Source organism: Salminus brasiliensis, chromosome 5 (assembly GCF_030463535.1).
Source record: "Salminus brasiliensis chromosome 5, fSalBra1.hap2, whole genome shotgun sequence".
In the NCBI taxonomy this organism is placed as follows: Eukaryota; Metazoa; Chordata; class Actinopteri; order Characiformes; family Bryconidae; genus Salminus; species Salminus brasiliensis.
Window position 1 is genome coordinate 20,897,790 of NC_132882.1, and position 15,789 is coordinate 20,913,578.

General features: G+C 38.0%; 1 protein-coding gene across 4 annotated transcripts in view; it reads left to right on the top strand.

The window, feature by feature from the left end:
* Positions 1-3,400, top strand: part of rspo1 (R-spondin 1) — a 28,150-nt gene extending 24,750 nt beyond the window's left edge. For all 4 annotated transcript variants that reach the window (XM_072679832.1, XM_072679831.1, XM_072679834.1 and 1 more), the window contains exon 6: positions 1,746-3,400. In XM_072679832.1, the coding sequence (XP_072535933.1) occupies positions 1,746-1,900 (155 nt within the window). In that variant the 3' untranslated portion in view covers positions 1,901-3,400. The remainder of the gene's footprint in view (positions 1-1,745) is intronic.
* Positions 3,401-15,789: the final 12,389 nt, after the last annotated feature.

Sequence of the window (15,789 nt, forward strand, 5' to 3'; positions counted from 1 at the left end):
CCTCTGAAAGCATCTCTAATGGATGTTTGCATTGATGAAGTAGTTATGCACTTAAAATAAGTGACAGACACATACACACACGGAGCTTAGCTGCAAGAGGCAGCAGAGAGAAAGGCTGTTGGAAAAGTGTCTCACCTTAGCCGGCTCCAGTGTTTATAAAGGCCATTATGTTCCTTCAAGCTTTGTCTCCCTGAGTGTTGAGACTTCTCCAGCTCAGGGCGTCAACCCTCACAAGGCCTTGATTATTACTGTCTGGGCCACAGTTATGGTGTACGGAGTGCTGTTATGTGTTCCTTGTCAGCTCCATATGGTGCTGGGTTGCATCATGATAACGTTTAGATGTAACACTGAACTCTTCTTTAGAGTCAGATTTGATAAAAGTGAAAAGAAGCTTTAACATGTAAGCTTAATGATGGCTGATGTGATCTATTAGGGAGACTGTAGTGCTTCCTCTCAAAACAGCCTCAATTATTTATGGCACAGATTCCACTGGATGTTGAAAACAATCCTTTTTGATTCTGGGGTATGTTGACATGAGGGCATCATGCAATTCCTGCAGGGTTTTCTTGCTGTGAATGTCCTTTTCTAACATCTTAAAGGTATTCCATGGGATTCAGTGACTGGTAAGCCCCCTGAAGAACAGTTAACTCCTTGTCAAGTTCATGAAACCAGTTGAGACGACTTTGCCTTTGTGACATGATGCATTATCATGCTGAAAGTAGCCAGTAGCAGATGGGTAAATTATGGCCTGCCATCTGTGTTCCAGAAAAGAAGTCAAATCTGGCCTTAGTTTCCCGTTTTCAACTTTCCAGTTGTGGTGAGCCTGTTCCCACTGCAGCCTCATCTTTCTGTTCTTGGCTGAAAGAATTGGAACTCAATGTGGGCTTCTTCTGTTGGAGCCCAACTCAATGTTTTGTGCATTCTAAGATGCTTTTTTGCTTACTATAATTATAGAAGGGTTATCTGAGTTATTTTAGGCTTTCATTCAGCTTGAATCAGTCTGGCCATCCATTGACCTCTCTCATCAACAAGGCATTTCTGTCCACAGAACATTTCTGCCACCCACTGGATGTTTTTCTAAGTAAAAACTAAAGACTATTGTGCTGAAAATCCCAGAAGATCAGTAATTATAAAATGACTGAAATCAATCTGTCTAGTACTAACAGTTTACATACTTTTAATGGTTGATGTGAACACTGCTGGCCAGTATCTGCATGATTGTATGCATTGTCACACAGTTTGCTCAGTACATGATAAGTAGGAATAGGCAAAATCCAAAAATTTATTTAATGCTACATAAAGGAACATCATTTAAAAAAAAAAGATACATTAAAATACTAAATTGCCAAAATAGGCCGACACCAATCCAGCTATTTTTGTCTATGCAGTTACCTCACCCTGTAGTTGCTTCCAGGTTCTGTATTGTCTGTTCTATGATAAATGAAATTGGCCAGTGTCCTAAAAAAATCATTCATATTCATATATTACCTAACTTACATAAGCCCTTTTACATTTTTATATAGAATAAAATAAGGATATTTACTCAGTAATTAAAAGAGAAGAAAATAATTTTCATTGCCAGTATAAATGTGTGCCTCCTTATAATACTGTTTCACAGCTGCCTGTTCATTACTGGTAAAAGTAACATGAGTGATTTTACCTATAAATGTTTCTTCAGACTAAACCAAAGCAGTAGTCCATGTTTCCCAAATGTTCTAATAATAATATTATTTGATCTTATTCAGGAGACAAGGCACCGCCTTCAAAGAACAAAGGAGCATCAAATGGCAAAAACCGTGGCCGGGACTCCAAAGAGAACAACAAAGGCGGTGGAAAAAGGAAAAAGGTCCAAAACCCTGCTACTACTGCCCCATCCATTATAACAAGCACCGTGACCTAACCTTGCAGTGGCGTGTAGTGGTGGACTAACAAGCGGAAAGGAGAGTCAAACTGAAAAGGAAAAATGCTGCTGCACATTCACAAAAAATGCTCAAAGAGAACTGGAGGATTGCTGCAATAAATAATGAACTATGTACTGTATTAAGCTAGGCAAGGAGTAGGGAAAAGGCATTTGTCTGTGCAGTTGGAAGCACTTTGAAAGACTGTACTTCTGAAGGTTGCCCTTTTGTCAGCCAGCCCGTAACGAGTGTTTGGCGGATGAGATGTTTTGTACGTCCCACATTTGCATTTGATCAAAGGATTAAAGACTTCTCTAGTTGCGCTATGGAAGACTCTTCAAATTAAGTGTTCCATCGTTCCATGATTTAAGAACATTTAAAAGCCGTTAACATCCTTGTTCGTGTTTTCCTAATCACACTTTAATTGGTTTTCCTGCTCCAGTGTCGGCTCTGCTTACTTTTCTGACAGGTACTGAACAGATGGTGTCTGTTGGAGCACCGTTTGTGTAAGCAGGCCCGGAGAAAATGAACACTATCAAGAAACTTTAGTTTTGTATTTGTATTTTATGATGAAACAAAGGCAAGTCACTGGAACTAATTTGTGGTTTGAGAGAGAGAAAGAATTTATTTTGATAACAATCATTTCTTTTGATAAAATGTTTCAAAATCGATTTGTCCGTAAGACAACACGTAAGGCTAGAACAAACTCAAGCAACAGTTTGTTAGACAGAGCTTTCCACTTTCATATTCGCTTTAGCTGACCATGTATAACAAGAGGCTGATCAAACAACACACAGTAATCCGCACAGAATAATGATCAGACGAATGTAAAGTGTGTATTTGTTCAGTTGTACGTGACCTGTGTTTGAGTGTGTGTACATGTGCGTTAATGCCTGTGTTTAGTTCAGGAGGAACGAGGAAGAATAAGGTTGTGTGAATGTTCAGAATGGTGTGGGGATGAACTCCATCCATGCAAATGTGTTGTTTGGAGCATGTACCATATGTCTGTGTTAGGTCACAGTACATGTGTGTGTGAAAGCCCACTAGAAGTGAAAAAAAGAAAAAAAGAATAATCAATAGGAACATTGTACCAGCACAGATATTACACTAGCCTCTACATACCATACAGCAATCTACATACAATATGGCTGCTCAGTTATTATGCATATATGTTTGCAACAGGGTCAGATATATTTAGCACATAATCCATGATGCTCTGCATTAAACACCAATATCAGTCAAGTTCATTTTCAATGACAGTTTTAGCATTTAGCAGACAGTAGCGTTTTTTTGGTTTTTTTGCTTGACACAAATACTTGCTTTCTCCAGTAGAAATTCACCATGGACATTCATGATGTGAATTCTAACACTGAAATTGTTGACTTTGGTTTCTGTTGATTCTGATTACATTATTAATACAATATACTTTATGTCATTGTATATCTTATTATTTGATACTCCTGCATAAAATAAAATGTACAATGTATTTCAATAAAATGTGGATGCAGTAAATACATTTTTACACGTTCTCTGTGACTTTGAACTGCCCATCTTTATGTGGCTACACTTTTCATTAGATTTCATATTAAATAGAGTTTAACTTAATTTTCTAGAACAAGTAATTTCCTAACTTAAGCTCAAAGTGTAAATTGTTCAGTAGGAACATCATTTTCCTTTTTTGTCTCCCCATTCCTATATGTGCATGCTATTGGCTAGGATTAATCGGCAGTTTTTTAAAGGTTCTGCATAGTTTAATATACAGAATGTAAACAAAGTAAGTCAGGTTTAATGTGAGTTAGAATTGTTCACAACGGTGATAGCTGATACCTCATCAGTTTCAAATAGGATATACAAATATGACTATGGTTTGAAGCCAAGACTGTTCTTTCCTACTGCTCTCGCCTAATGCCTGGAACAGTTTACAGTCATTTTGAGATGCATGGCAGAAATGTACATGCACGGTAAAATACACTACATGTAATTCCATTTTTAACGTTTTTTGCTTCTTGATATAATTAGAATTGGTCAGTTGTTCTTTACATTGTGTCCAAATCTCATGATCAATAGACCAATAGAAATTCTCCAAAATGACTTAGAATAAAATAATTTGACATTGGGTTTTATTAAAAGTTAAGAAGGTTTTTCCTTCTCCTGTAAAGTTGCCATTTTGAAGCGAAGAGGTTTTGGTGCGTGACAGCACCAATATATACAGTATAACATATATAATAAAATATCTCATAAGTAACTCATAAGACATCAAAGTTTATTGGTCTTTTTATCTTTTTAAATCAGAAGTAGCACTATGATCTCATTGCTGGCATTAACACAAGTTTCGGGCATATTTATTTACAGAGTAGTCTATAGAGCAGGTGAAACAATAGTCAGTTTATCACACTACAATCCACAGGTTTGAGAAAATCCCTGCATTGATGTTTTTTCTGAACGGTTGGGGTGGTGTAGTAGAGGAAAAGCATGTGCAGGTGATACATTATCACATTAAGTTCTGGGAATCGGTGCTTCCAGGCCATGACTTTGAGCAACGGGACACCATCTTGGGAGGTGGAAGTGTGTGCGTGCTGCGTTAATGCAAGGCAGTGACTGCAGGTTGAAACGCACACAGCAATAGTTGGCGCCCGGGCGAGAGCTGTAAAAGTTGAGACAGAAATAAAAACTAATGATGTGTCATCGCCAGGGGGAGGAGTCTAGTGAGGCCTGCGCCCCGCAACCCCAACAGCCGTTTCTCATTACAGAGGAGAGGGCAGGACAACGGTAGAGAGTTCACCGTAAATTACACTTTCATCCCCCTTCCTGACCATAAATTCTTGCGTTGACTCCGTGGGATGCAGCTTTCCCTCTCCTTCACCCTATTCCTCTTTTTCTCACCCCGCTCGCTGTCATTTTCACTTCTTTCCCTTTTCTTCCCACTCCCATCTCTCACCCCTTTTCTCGATCTTTTTGATGGTATCTGATGAGGTGTCCTGGATGTACTCTGTTGGCAAATCTAAATATGAAATAATTTCAATCATTTTTAACTCCACTATTGTAAACCCCCTGAAGGACCACACCAGCATCTGGAGCTGCACCAATGCTTATTATTTATTATTAATAATAATGATTATTATTACTGCTATTTCATTGATGGGAGTGAGGTTGTCATTGTTTTTGCCCTCTTCTGACCCCCCAACATGAGTGTGCTCAGGTGCACTCAGGAAGTGCAGCCAGCTTTCTCCCACAGGCATCCTGCAATCTTTCTTGAACATGAACATGAACATGAACTTTCATTTTCTACCTGACAGAAGTAACAAATATGACATCTGCCAATTGTCACTTGCTATGTAATATTGTGGCACAGCGGGCAGGTGCAAAAGAGTTATCGATTGAAACACCAGGTAGAAAAATAAAGTTAAAATCTGCAGACAAGATCAAAGGGCAAAAATATGAAGGCTAGACACATTAATAAAATGGCTTAAAAACAATGGCATATTTAAGGCTCCAAAGGTTCAGGTTCCAAAACTATGCACATAATTCCACTAACCTATTAATGTAACTATTCTAATGTAAGAAGCTCCAAGTGTAATAGGGCATGTATGCTTAAGTAGTTAAAACTTTATTGATACCTGTGCTTCCCCTCACATATTGGTGTTTTTTTCTGTTACTCTCAGAATTGAAGCTTAAATGTTTGCTGAAAATAAATATTCTATGCCAGTTTTTTGTGGAATCATGTCAAAAAACCTTAAGTGGACAAGCTATGCTGATTCAATTGGATTGGATCTTCAAAACAGACCTTTGGTATGACAGTCTTAGTCACATTATTATTATTTGTGAGATTATTTGTGAATGAAATCTTCTGCTGGAAGATAAATATGTGGAACTGGCCTAGTCTTCCCACTATGGTGAAATTCTAGCAAATATCTAGAAATATTGAGGATAAATATTGCTGACATGCTGACATTGTGGGAATATGCTGACATTGTGGGAATGTCAGCATGTGTCTGTCCAACAAAAATAAGATACATATCCACATACTTTTGTGTGTCTTAACAGGCACTTTTCTCTTTGTTAAGTTGGAAAAAGCATTGTGTTAGTACAGACTAACCACAAAACATCAGCATAGAATTTGGGACGGGCGAAAGTAGATGCATTATGCATTAATTGCAAGAGTTGTAAAAGAGGTGAATCCATTATTCGAAAGACTAGATAAACCTCTCGATAGATGTTCCCTGGGATGAGTGTGACACAATTTTTTAACATAATAATATTTACTGTAAATTGCACAGAATGTGGGACATTCAGGCTAACAAAGTTATGTTTGTGATTGTAAATTTGGATAATACGACTGCAAAATGCACTTAAACCTGGATATAAATCTAAAAAATGATGCCTATGGCATTTTAGCTCCTGTTCCAGAAAAGAAAGAAGTTGTAAGACTCCAACAAACACCTATACTAGTTCATCATCTGCTATGCACATTCTTCCGATAAGCAGCCAAACATAGTATAAAATGTCAGCTTGGAGTATAATAGGGAGTGACTGAGTGAACTGAGTGAATGAAGGTTGAGGATGGGCTAAGCTCTCTCCTCACTGCCTGGCCTTCTGCAGGAGCACCTGTCAGCATCACTGACTGTTCCTATTCTAGCCCTTTTATTTTTCTGTAAGACATCTTGAATAGGGAGCATTTTTTTTTGCTTAGCCACTAAAGGCAAACTTCTATTGTCTCTGTTCTTGGTCTCCCTGCTGTTGTAGTGTACTTTTCATGGGGCACTTGAGGCCACCAGTCTCCGGCACATCACGGCACTCTGTGCACATTAACCAATTCCCCAATTTTTCTCCATTCAAATCATAAGTGAATCCAGCTCTCCTCAGATGAACTCAGGGATTCCCCCTGAGAGAAGCCTGCTCCTCGCTTTCCATCTCTCCCTCGCTGAAACACAACAGCCCTGCGCATGGCTCAAGATCTGAAGCAGCGGGAAAATGGGCCAAAATCAGAAAGGTTCAAAAGGGGTGCCTCTGGAACCGTGTGTGATGGAGTGTAAAAGCAGGAGGATTTATACGCTGGCAGTATGTTTGTGTTGTCTACCACTAAGCTATTCGTGCCAGTAGAGGAGATGATATCTATGACCAGACCTACAGGCTTTTAAAGCTTGCAGAGCTGAAAAAAAATCCAGAAATCTGTTCTCTTAAATTAGCTGAAATACTTGTTACTTGTGATATGTTGTTGAGAGTTAGTCTGAAAATAGAACGCAAACAGTAGGCCTACTGAAATCATTTTGAGAAACGTGTGCTGCATTAAAGCTATCTTGTTGAAGACAATTGTTCTCCGCAAAGTTATGATATATGCATATTAGGTTAGCTTAAAGGCTTGGGCCAGTCTCTCAGACAGGGAATAAACCTGGTCTGAGACTACATTTCATTTTAAAATTCTGTTTGGCGTTTGATTAATTGAGAACATTGAGAACATTGGGATTTATTCACCAACTGTTCTTAACTGTTTGTACCAAGATTCTGACAATCACCAATGTTTTCTTAAATGGGATTTGTTCATTTTACGAGAACAGTGGGATCCAACATCTTAGTTGCAAACAACTGTGCAGTTTAAAAACACATCATCCCTGGGGTTAAAAGTTCAAATGATTAGCCATGCTGCTTTGCCATTAGCAGCCAGAGCCTGAGCGAGTACAACTGGCTGAGTGCTTTTTCCCTGCATCACTCTTAAGTGATGGTGTCTGTTAGCAACTGAGATGGAGTTGAGGACCCAGTTCTTTCTTCTGAGTGTGTCGGCTGTCCGGAAATGCCACATCAGCTGCAGTTGGCTGGCTTTGCATGTATCAGAGGAGACGTTTTAGGTCCTTACCCTCCTTGTTTCAGGAGCATTGCTAGGGCTGGGTGAAGTTATAAACGGGTGGGTTAATTGGCAGTACCAAATGAATAGAAAAGGGGAAAAATTCTGCAAAAAAAATAAATTTTGTTTGTTAGATTTTTGTTAGGGCCTTCATCAAGAATAAATTTAAGAAAATTCTTAAGAAGATCTTCTGAGAGGCAAGGTGAATAAGGTGTGGATTGTAATGTAAGAAAGTATCAGGCTATACACTGCCCTGTAACCAGCAGACTTTTTCGCCCGTGTCATCCAGACTTCTGCCATCTTACAGAGTGAGAAAGAATCTACAGTGACTGAATGCAGTGGCAGCGATAAAGGACCGAAAGCCTGTACAGACCAGCAGTGACTGCTTTGGAAGACACTCTGTATTGTTCCAGTTCCAAAGACAAAGTACCCTAAGGAAATAAATGACTACAGACCTAGAGTGCTGATATCATCTCTCATGAAATTACAGGACGTTCTTGTCCTGGGTCACCTGAGAACACATGTAGGTGTGGCATTGTGCCTCTTACAGTTTGCCTGTGTTTGCCCTGATCTATCTGCTGCACAGAGCTTCTGAATGACTTCTCTAGTGCTTTCAACACCAGAGCGGACTGTATGCACCACAGGTACTCAACAGAGACTGTTCTTGCTCTGATTCTCCTCACGTTTTACACCTCTGCTTTCACGTATGTCTCTGAGATGTGTCACCTACAAAAGTTCTTAGATGACACTGTTTTTGTGGGTTGTATTAATGAGGGAGAGAGAAAGGAACAGGGGCCTGGCAGACAGCTTAGTGGACTGGTGTCAGCACAGCTCTCTCCAACTAAATGCCAGGAAGACAAAGGTGCTTGTGGTTGGTTTCTGGAAAAGAAATCTCTTCCGGGTCCTGTCACCATCTAGGGTGAGAACATCAAGGTCTTCAACACCTACAAGTACCGGGGTGTGCATCTGTGTGACAACTTGGGAAGGTAAGTAAATGTAAACAGGCTATTCAAGAAGGGCCAGAACCAACGGTATCTCCTGTGGTGTAAATGGTCAGCTGCTGAGATTTTCTCTCATGAGTCTGTGCTGGGGCAGCAATATTACAGCAAAGCTCAGTCACAGACTAAACAAGATCATTTGAAATGCTGTCTCACTCAGGGCTAAATTGGACATGATGGAGAAAGTGGTGCAGAAGAGGATATCGGTAAATATGACAGTGACCATGTAGAACTAAGCTAAATTGATTGTACCATTCAACTATCTTGTTCAGGTTCTTTCTTTATAGAATACTGTTACTGTAATCTACCTACCTTTGTCAGTAAGTGTTACTGTAACACTAACACACTAACTGTAACAGCAACAGTAATTGTAATTTTATACTGCATGTATAGTATATTTCACTCATAATGTTAGACATTCATCATTACCTACCATTACTAAAGTCATATGGTATTCAACTTTTAAGACAAGCCAATAGGTGTGAGGTTTTATTTTATTCAGATTAGTGACTTAATTTCCATTCAAACCGATCCTTTTTGGCCAAACCAGCACCCCTTTTTCATTTGCCTCCTTTTCTCAGTTCATATGAAAAGAAAAGACACAGATGTTGCAACCTTACCAGTATAGTTGTCCAGCCTGCAATAAGAAAACATAAAGATGCCGTGTCTGCAGCATTCTGTACAGGTGTAAAGAATAATCTATTGCTAAAACAAAATGGTTTTAGCTTTAATATCTCTGTATTGCAGTAAGTCTTTTCTGAAGACCAGCCATGCGCAAACTGATAAAGCTGAACTGTTAAAGCAGTGGGCAGATACATAGCAGTCATCAAGTAGCAGGTGCAGACAGGCTGTGAGACTCATATGCGTGTCAGGCTGAGCACACTGGGCCTCTGTTGTGCAGCCAGTTGTAGTGCAGTTTGGCTCTTCCAGGCACTCTACACCAGCATTTGTAGAGCCAAAACCCAGGCCAGGCCCAGCTGGGAGTCCCTCAAGCATCTGCATTCACCCGTGGGGGAAGAACCAATTTCAATTTGATGCATATTGCCAAAAACATATTGTTGCTAAAACATCTTGGATGCAGCCATGACAGAAACATGATTTTATGACAGTCATGACTGTTTACTACAAACCTTTAAAAATATCAATGCTGCAAAAGAATCTTTAAGGGACTCTGTAGAAGAACCACTTATGGTTCCCTGAGAAAAAAATTTTGTAATTGGAATCTGCGAGTGTGATTAACCTTTAAAAGGTTTAAAGAACCATCGCTTGAGGAAAACGTTTTATTAATTTGACTCTTATGAATTTACAAATATAAAGTCTCTACAAAAACAGTTCTTTAAAATACCAAAAGTTGTTCTTCTATTGAAACGTTTGTATGTTTATATAATTATCTGCATTGTGAAAATTCCTAATGGAGAAGATGTATTTACTGTAAATTATTACTATAAGACTTCAGTTAGCTGGTCTGGTACCATGCACCATACTTCATAAAGGGTTTTTCTTTTCAATAAGAACAGAGAAAGAGGAGAAATATTGATGGACCATGTTAAAGCAGCTTTGTTATTCATCACTGATTCAAAGCTGCAGTAGCCAATATGGGCTGGCGACTCCAGTAGCAGCTGGTATAAACAGTAATGTATACTCTTAACACAACAGACATATACCATTTGCATTTTTGTAATTATCAGTGGTAGTGAGACAGGCCTATATACCACATACTCAATTCTTTTTGGCTAAAAATTGTAAATAAAAGTCAATATTCATTAAGTTATTTTGATCCAATTTCAAGGCATTATTATTGGTCCATTCATCATGACATTTTAACACAATGTAAACAAAGCTGCTAGTTTCAGTTTAAGCTAAAAACAAAAAAGTTGAACTGGATATCTGGGCATGACAGTGACAATATACTTTTGATTAGCCTGATGCACAGCTGTACTACCTGTTCTATAAAAATCCATATTTTTGTTTGCCTATGTAGCTGTTAATCCAATTAAAACTATTTCAAATCTCAAGGAACTAAATGGTTAAATTTGAAAAGTCAGAACTCTTTAAGTTTTAGGTCTATTTTAAGGGTTGGTATAGGGTAATGGGTAGGACTACAGCCTCTAAATGGCAGACTAGGCTTTGATTCCTGGGCCAGGCAAGCACGCTATGCTTATAACAATAAATCCTTTGGCAAAAAGTTGAACGCTACATTCACCCATCTCTGTAACATGATTAAACTGTTAGCTCTGAAAAAGAACACACCATAAACGCCATGTGTTCAGTGTTGCTGAACAGGTGAAAAGCTAATTGGTGGTAGGAGACTGCCACCTGCTGTGCAGAAGTTAAAAGTAGAACACAGTCTTGAGCTGTGATCTAATCACACAAAGAAAAATATAAAGAGAGAATACAAACGAGACCTGTTTAATTTATAACCAGGTTTTGGCATTACATGTAATTACCTTTAGAAATACATTCTGAAGACACATGATGAGAATAAAAACCAGCCTGCCATTGCAGCATAGCTGCCAACATTTTTAAGAAGCTGTACATCTCAAATAAATAAATAAAAAAGATAGATTACAAGTGCTTTGATGAGGCTTGTGTCAAATCAGTGCTCCTTATCTCATTTGCCCATACATCTATGATAGAAACATCACAATGACATTCAGCAGATTTTTTCCCACTGCATTTCAACAGTTTGGTTGCGTGAGAAAGGTCTACCAATAATGATTTAAAAGAGTGTGCTTTTGGATTGTTTTCAGGTCTTTAATCAAAATGTGTCAGTAGATTAAAAGAACCCAGGGTAAGAACTGGAAATGTAATAGCTTTTGCAATTTATTTTATGCAATGCTTATTTTCCCATGTGTAAGCAATGTTCTGAATGTACTTTTCTGATGAATAACTTACACCTCCTAGTGACAGGGTGACTGGAACCAAATGCTTGCTAGTGATGAGTGTTTCATAATGAAAGACTAGTCATTGTCTGTACTGTGTCAGCTTAAAGTCACTGTAGATCACAGTAGTACTAGATTTGTGTCACATATTGCCTAATGTAGTTTAAAGAGAAGGATGATATTTTGGTTTTCAAAAAAGAGGGCGCTGGGGTTGCATGGATGTCCGCTGTGGTTAAGATGTTGTGGGCAGGGTTGCTTCAAGTAGGCCTACATTATATAGTGGGCGTTATGAATTGCCCAGAATCTGATATGGAGAGGGCAGAAGATAGTACCAGTGAGTACTGGCCGACTTTGAGCACTGGTTTGAGAGCAATGTTTAATACAGTGTTTGAATGCAGTGTTTAAATGGAGCTTTAGAATATCATCTAGGTTGTCACATGCAAACACAGATTTTACATTTGTGACTGTGTTTGAAACATAAGAAATGCAGTCTAATCCAGTCATGTCTGAAACAAGAATGCTAATGACAGCTAAACACTCTAGCAGTGAGCTGTCAATACCATGGTACCATGGTTCCAAATAGATGGTCCTGAAGGCCTTCCAAATAGAGATAATACCAGGTTCACACTACACTGTTTTAGCCCCTATCAATGTTCTCATGAATCACTGGCTTCATATATAATTCAGATGACCCTTTTAAACATACAATTATATATAAAATTATATTTAAAATCATTCTGTCAAAGACATCAAATCAAATAAACACCTAGAAGAAAATCAAAATCAAAATGGCATTCTGTAGCGCTCTATAAGTTTCTAAGTATACATTTTTTTGGGGGCCTCTAATGATGCACAATGCTGCCCAATCATGATCTCACAGCTTGAGAGTGGTCCACAATCCAAAAATCTTACCACGAGTCAGCTCTGTTTACAAACACTGATCAATGTGGAAGAGTCTGGTTCCAGCACAGCTGTCCCTAATAATCAGATGGTCCTGAAGGCCTTTATCTATGGAGAGAGTGTGTTAAATGGGTAGTTTTTTGTATTAGAGTGTGTGTGTTGGTTTAAATTTGGTAAAATAAACTCTGCTGAAATAGTTCTACAGTGTTAGAGGGGTCAACATATGGACAGTTCTACAATAGTGCAACTTTGCAGGAAAAAAAGATTTGATATTTGTATTCTAATGAATATTTCACATAATGCAAAGAACTACTAGATTCAAATTATGTCAAAGTCTCAGGAGGTGTTTTCCCTGCTCACATTTGATAGGGGAACACAAATTTGCACTTTACTGTATATTGGAAGATGTAAAAAGCATATATGATATGTTTCAATGAATACTTTTAACAGTGTCGAATTCTTCAGATGGGTCTCTTGGTGGTGTCTGTTGTAGCTGTTTTCTTTATAAATTCTATGCATTTCTCACAGGAAAATGCAAAATTTAAATAAATGTATAATAAAACACAAACCTTGCATTAGTACATCCAGTTAAATAAGAGACCAAACTGTCCTATACATATGCAATGCTATGAATGACCGTCCGGGACTTTATGCAGTTAGGTAAACAGTATTTACATGTTACAAGCTAAAAGTATGTTAACCAGACATTTATTGACAGCTTGGTCATTATTGTATGTTATATGATTAATTTATGCAGGTCTACAACTGTGCCCTATACCAAACTGCACTCTTACACTTCCATTTAAAATTGTATTTTGTATATTACAATATAGTCCAATATAGTTTAATATGGTTTATAAAGACCTCCCATTTCTCCTGTCTAAGAATGTCAATTTCCTGCCAGTCAGCTTCTGTGTTTAAGTGAAGAGTGGTGTTACTTTTGGTCCACAAACATTTAATCAATTGTGTATGTAATAAAAATGATGTCCTCATAGGGGCGCTGCAGTATTGAAGACAGTACTTTACTATCATGAGCAGAGCAAAGGACATGGTGGGTTTCCAAAGAACAGTTCTGGTCATCTTGGTAGTTTAACACAACAATGACTAGAAAAACAGCCTTAATTTAATGCCCCCTTCATATGAAACCTTACCAATGTGTGTGTCTGTGTGTGTGGAATGTCTGGAAGAAGGTGAAATCTGTAGCTGACTGAAGTGTGCATCCAAGCAAATGCTCTTCAATAAGGGTGCTACAATAGATATTTGAGTGATAATTCATGTGAACTAGAATGGTTTGAGAGACTGTAAGCCACTGTAGCTTTCAGCCAACATAGCACCACACAAAACAGCAAGGGAAGTGAGAACTTGCCTTTAAGACCCTTAACATCATAGCCAGGCAGCAATATCAGAATATAGAACATAAATGCATGCATAGAGGAAAGTAGATTGGGGGAAAATTCAGTTTTCTCAGCCCATATAACTTAATGGAATGAAATCACCTTAACTTAAAATGCCAATACATTGATGCCAATACATTGATCTAGCTGTTATTTTTGAGTTAGTTTGTCTTAATTAGCTTACGTGATCCCAAAAGTATTTAAGATATGTTAAATTAAGATATTTTATAGGTTTATATAATATTTCATTATGTATAATGATATTTTATACAATTTTTATAGTACATTTTGGTTTCATAAAGCCATTTTTTTTAAAGAGAGAATCTTTAAAAGGCTTGACATAAAGGTTCTTCTTCAGTCAAGATTCTTCTTCAGTCAAGATTCCTCACATAAATGGTCCTTTATGGAACCAAAAATGGTTCTTCTCTCATAGCTCAAAGAAACTATTGTAGCACCTTTATTTTTAAGAGTATAGACAGGCAAGAGATCTTTGCAAAGTGGCCAGTTGTCCCTGGGCAAATGAGAACAATGCAAAGAGTAAATTAAGTAATCTGGGGCAAATATACATATGAACAGACCTGGGGGAGCACTTTTGTAAAGAATTAAAGGTTAACACACAACTTTTACATGAGTCACTTAATTCCCAACCTGACTTTACAAGCAACGATACCGCCTGTACATGTTACCATGAATAAGTCAGGTATTTTCTCATAGTGAATCAGCCAACAGCATGACAAGGTGGGCTAGGGAGGCCTTTCAGAGGGGTTCAGGGTTAATTCTAGGAAAAAAATTCCTGTTATGACCTGTTAAATGATCCCATTAGTGTCAATTAATCTAAATTTCTACATTTTCTTTGGTCTGTATGTTCTCTGAGCTTGCCTGAACACAGGAATTAGGACATATATAGAAAATGTAGGCAAAATATTAAATGGTGATTGTTAGAAGTTCCTCAAAGGTCTGCAAACTGCTGACTTTCATTAATTTACCCCAATCAGAACACATTCTTTGATAGTTTTCCTTATCATACTGCAATTATTTCAATTAATTTTTAAAGCTTTAGAGTAACAAACATGAAAAAAACATCATGATTTGTTAACTTACTAAATTACTAAACTAAATTAAGAGCGAGACTATCATAAATAAGGTTGTCTGGCCACACCTGGGACATCATCTCTGTCACTTTGAACTTAACCTGTAGGCCTAGGCTATGACAAGACTTCTTTGAAACATTTTCTGTCTAGACATAAACCTACTACCAGGAGTCATGAGACACACCATAATTGTGCAAGAGAACAGAGTTCCCCTCGTTCCTCAGAGCCTTTAGTGAAAAAGTGACAGATGGCAACAAAACGGACACATAACACTTATCACCTGGTTTCTTAGTCACAAGACCTGTAGATGCATGTCAAAGTATAAAAAGTCTGAGCTTTTCCTAATCATAGTTTGAACGTTTTCCCCCACAGTCACCCCCAAGAAGTAGCATTTGTTTTTCAAGAAACCCCAACAAGATTTTTAAAACATGAAGCTACACATTAGAATATATTGTCCTGCAAATTGGAACAACCTGGACTGTTTGCAGCTGTGCTTAAACAGTAGAGCACAACAAATGAAAGCAAAAGTTAACATAAAATACATTTGAAAATATTTGAAATACAGTGATGAAATGTTTCGCAGAGCTCATGTGCGAGCAGTTAGCCAGACGCTTTTAATTCTGGTGGTATTAGCCACTGGCTTGGTCTGCTGGTCTGTGAGTAATTTGAGAACAACCATTTTAGAATAGGGGCATTTTTAATAGTGCCTTTTAACTCATGTGCTTCACATTTGCATTCTTCTGGTTCACTTCACTTAGGTAAGTATCCTTATTCACTGCCCTTGTTT